The sequence below is a fragment of the Morone saxatilis genome, unplaced genomic scaffold, assembly GCF_004916995.1.
Source record: "Morone saxatilis isolate NCDOM2014 unplaced genomic scaffold, NCSU_SB_2.0 Contig9, whole genome shotgun sequence".
In the NCBI taxonomy this organism is placed as follows: Eukaryota; Metazoa; Chordata; class Actinopteri; family Moronidae; genus Morone; species Morone saxatilis.
In genome coordinates, this window is record NW_023340268.1 from 49,170 (window position 1) to 51,117 (window position 1,948).

A 1,948-nucleotide genomic window follows, 5' to 3' on the forward strand; every position below is an offset into this window, starting at 1 on the left:
CAGAGTGAAGATTCATTAGTTAGTGAACAGAGCGCACTGATTACAAACACACAACTTTATTATACAGCATGTTTATCATTCAGTGAACTACAAACACATTCATTATGCTGATGTCTGAAGCAGCACAGTGGTGCATTCTGGGAGCTGTAGTTGCCTGTGGTGACGTGTCCTCCTCATGTCGCCTGCAGTCGTTCCTGTGCAGGAAGAATCTGCAGCAGGAGCTCTACGACTTCTGCCTGTCACGCCGGCTGGACGCTGCAGTCGCCATGACGATATCCTTTAACGCCCAATCAGACGATCCCGTCAGGCAGCTGGCGCTCTACAGCTCCAGCTCGCTGTACAGGCAGCAGGTGGGTGAGGTGGGAGGGGCTAGAGTTTGACTTATTGTGTGTCCGTTATCACTCCGATAATTCTCCACTGTTCTGCCTCCAGATTAGCCACGCCCTTCTGAACGCCCATGGCCCCGCCCCCTGTCTCTCACCTCTCAGCAGCCCATATAAGGACATCCTGGCCTATCACCAGGGCAACGCTTTGGCCTCTCGCAGGAAACTCCTTCCTGTCCTCGCACGCTTCCTGTCCGACTGGTGGCACAGAGAGGTGCATTGTGGGGACGATGGCGAGGAGTTAGAGGACCAGCTCGACCAGACGGACATGATGACCTCTGACCTCGCCGACGACTGCCCGCTTCACATTTACTCCGCCTCTCATCACCACCGGCGGCGGCTGGGAGCAGAGGATTATGGGAGCGTGGAGGAGGATTACTGCGGCAGGACGATGCCGCCGGCGCCGATGAACAGTCTGGTGGACGGTTGCCCGCTGGACGGCGCCTTCAACCAGGAAGATCTACTGGAGAAATTCAGCAGGATGGGAGGGGTGGAAGAGCGGGGGAGTGGGCAGTAGAGAGGAAGAGGAGGAGGAGGAAGAGGAGGAGGAGGTGGAGGAGGAGGAAGAACATGGCCGACAACTCAAGTTCGAGTTTCTTACTCTTCATGAAGTTTTTATGATTTTATTTGGGAAACATTTAATTATGTGTTTTAGGGATCGATCAATATGTTCAGATACTGATTATTAGTAATGAAGGAAACCAATAACTATATATAATATACATTTACAGTAAAAATAAAACTTTGAGTTTCAACATTGAAAATAACTGCAGTGGAAAGTAACTAAATACTTTAACTTTATACTTTCTATAATAAATGTATTTAATAACTTTAGTTACTTTGCAGATTCACATTTTTCATATAAAATATAAAGAAACTAATAAATAATGATGTTTTTATTATTGATTAAGCTTTAAAACAACAATTACATTTGTAGACAATAAAAAACAGTGGAAAGGATTCTGGAATAAATATTATCAACAGAATAAATATTATCAACAGAATAAATATAATAAACAGTATAAATACTATAAACAGTATAAATATAATAAACAGTATAAATATAATAAACAATATAAATAGTATAAATATAATAAACAGTATAAATATTATAAATAGTATAAATATTATAAACAGAATAAATATTATAAACAGTCTAAATATAATAAACAGTATAAATAATAAACAATATAAATATTATAAATAGTATAAATATAATAAACAGTATAAATATAATAAACAATATAAATATTATAAATAGTATAAATATAATAAACAGATAAATATTATAACAAAATAAATATTATAACAGTATAAATACTATAAACAGTATCCATAAATGTGTAAAAAATAAATGAAATTTCTGATATAAATGTAATTTTCATAATAAAACAGATTATACTCAATATTGTGTTTGTTTATAATTATCAGCCAATGAAAACCAGTGACCGAATGAATCCAACCAGTGACCTGAATGAATCCAACCAGTGACGAATGAATCCAACCAGTGACCGAATGAATCAACCAGTGACCGAATGAATCCAACCAGTGACTGAATGAATCCA

The 1,948-nt window shown here is 38.6% G+C and overlaps 1 protein-coding gene across 1 annotated transcript in view; it reads left to right on the forward strand.

The window, feature by feature from the left end:
• prune (prune exopolyphosphatase) overlaps positions 1–1,161 on the forward strand; it is a gene marked incomplete in the record, with an annotated part of 3,271 nt that extends 2,110 nt beyond the window's left edge. Inside the window, 2 exon segments of the mRNA XM_035681478.1 lie at positions 189–350; positions 433–1,161. Of these exon segments, the coding sequence (XP_035537371.1) occupies positions 189–350; positions 433–900 (630 nt within the window).
• Positions 1,162–1,948: the final 787 nt, after the last annotated feature.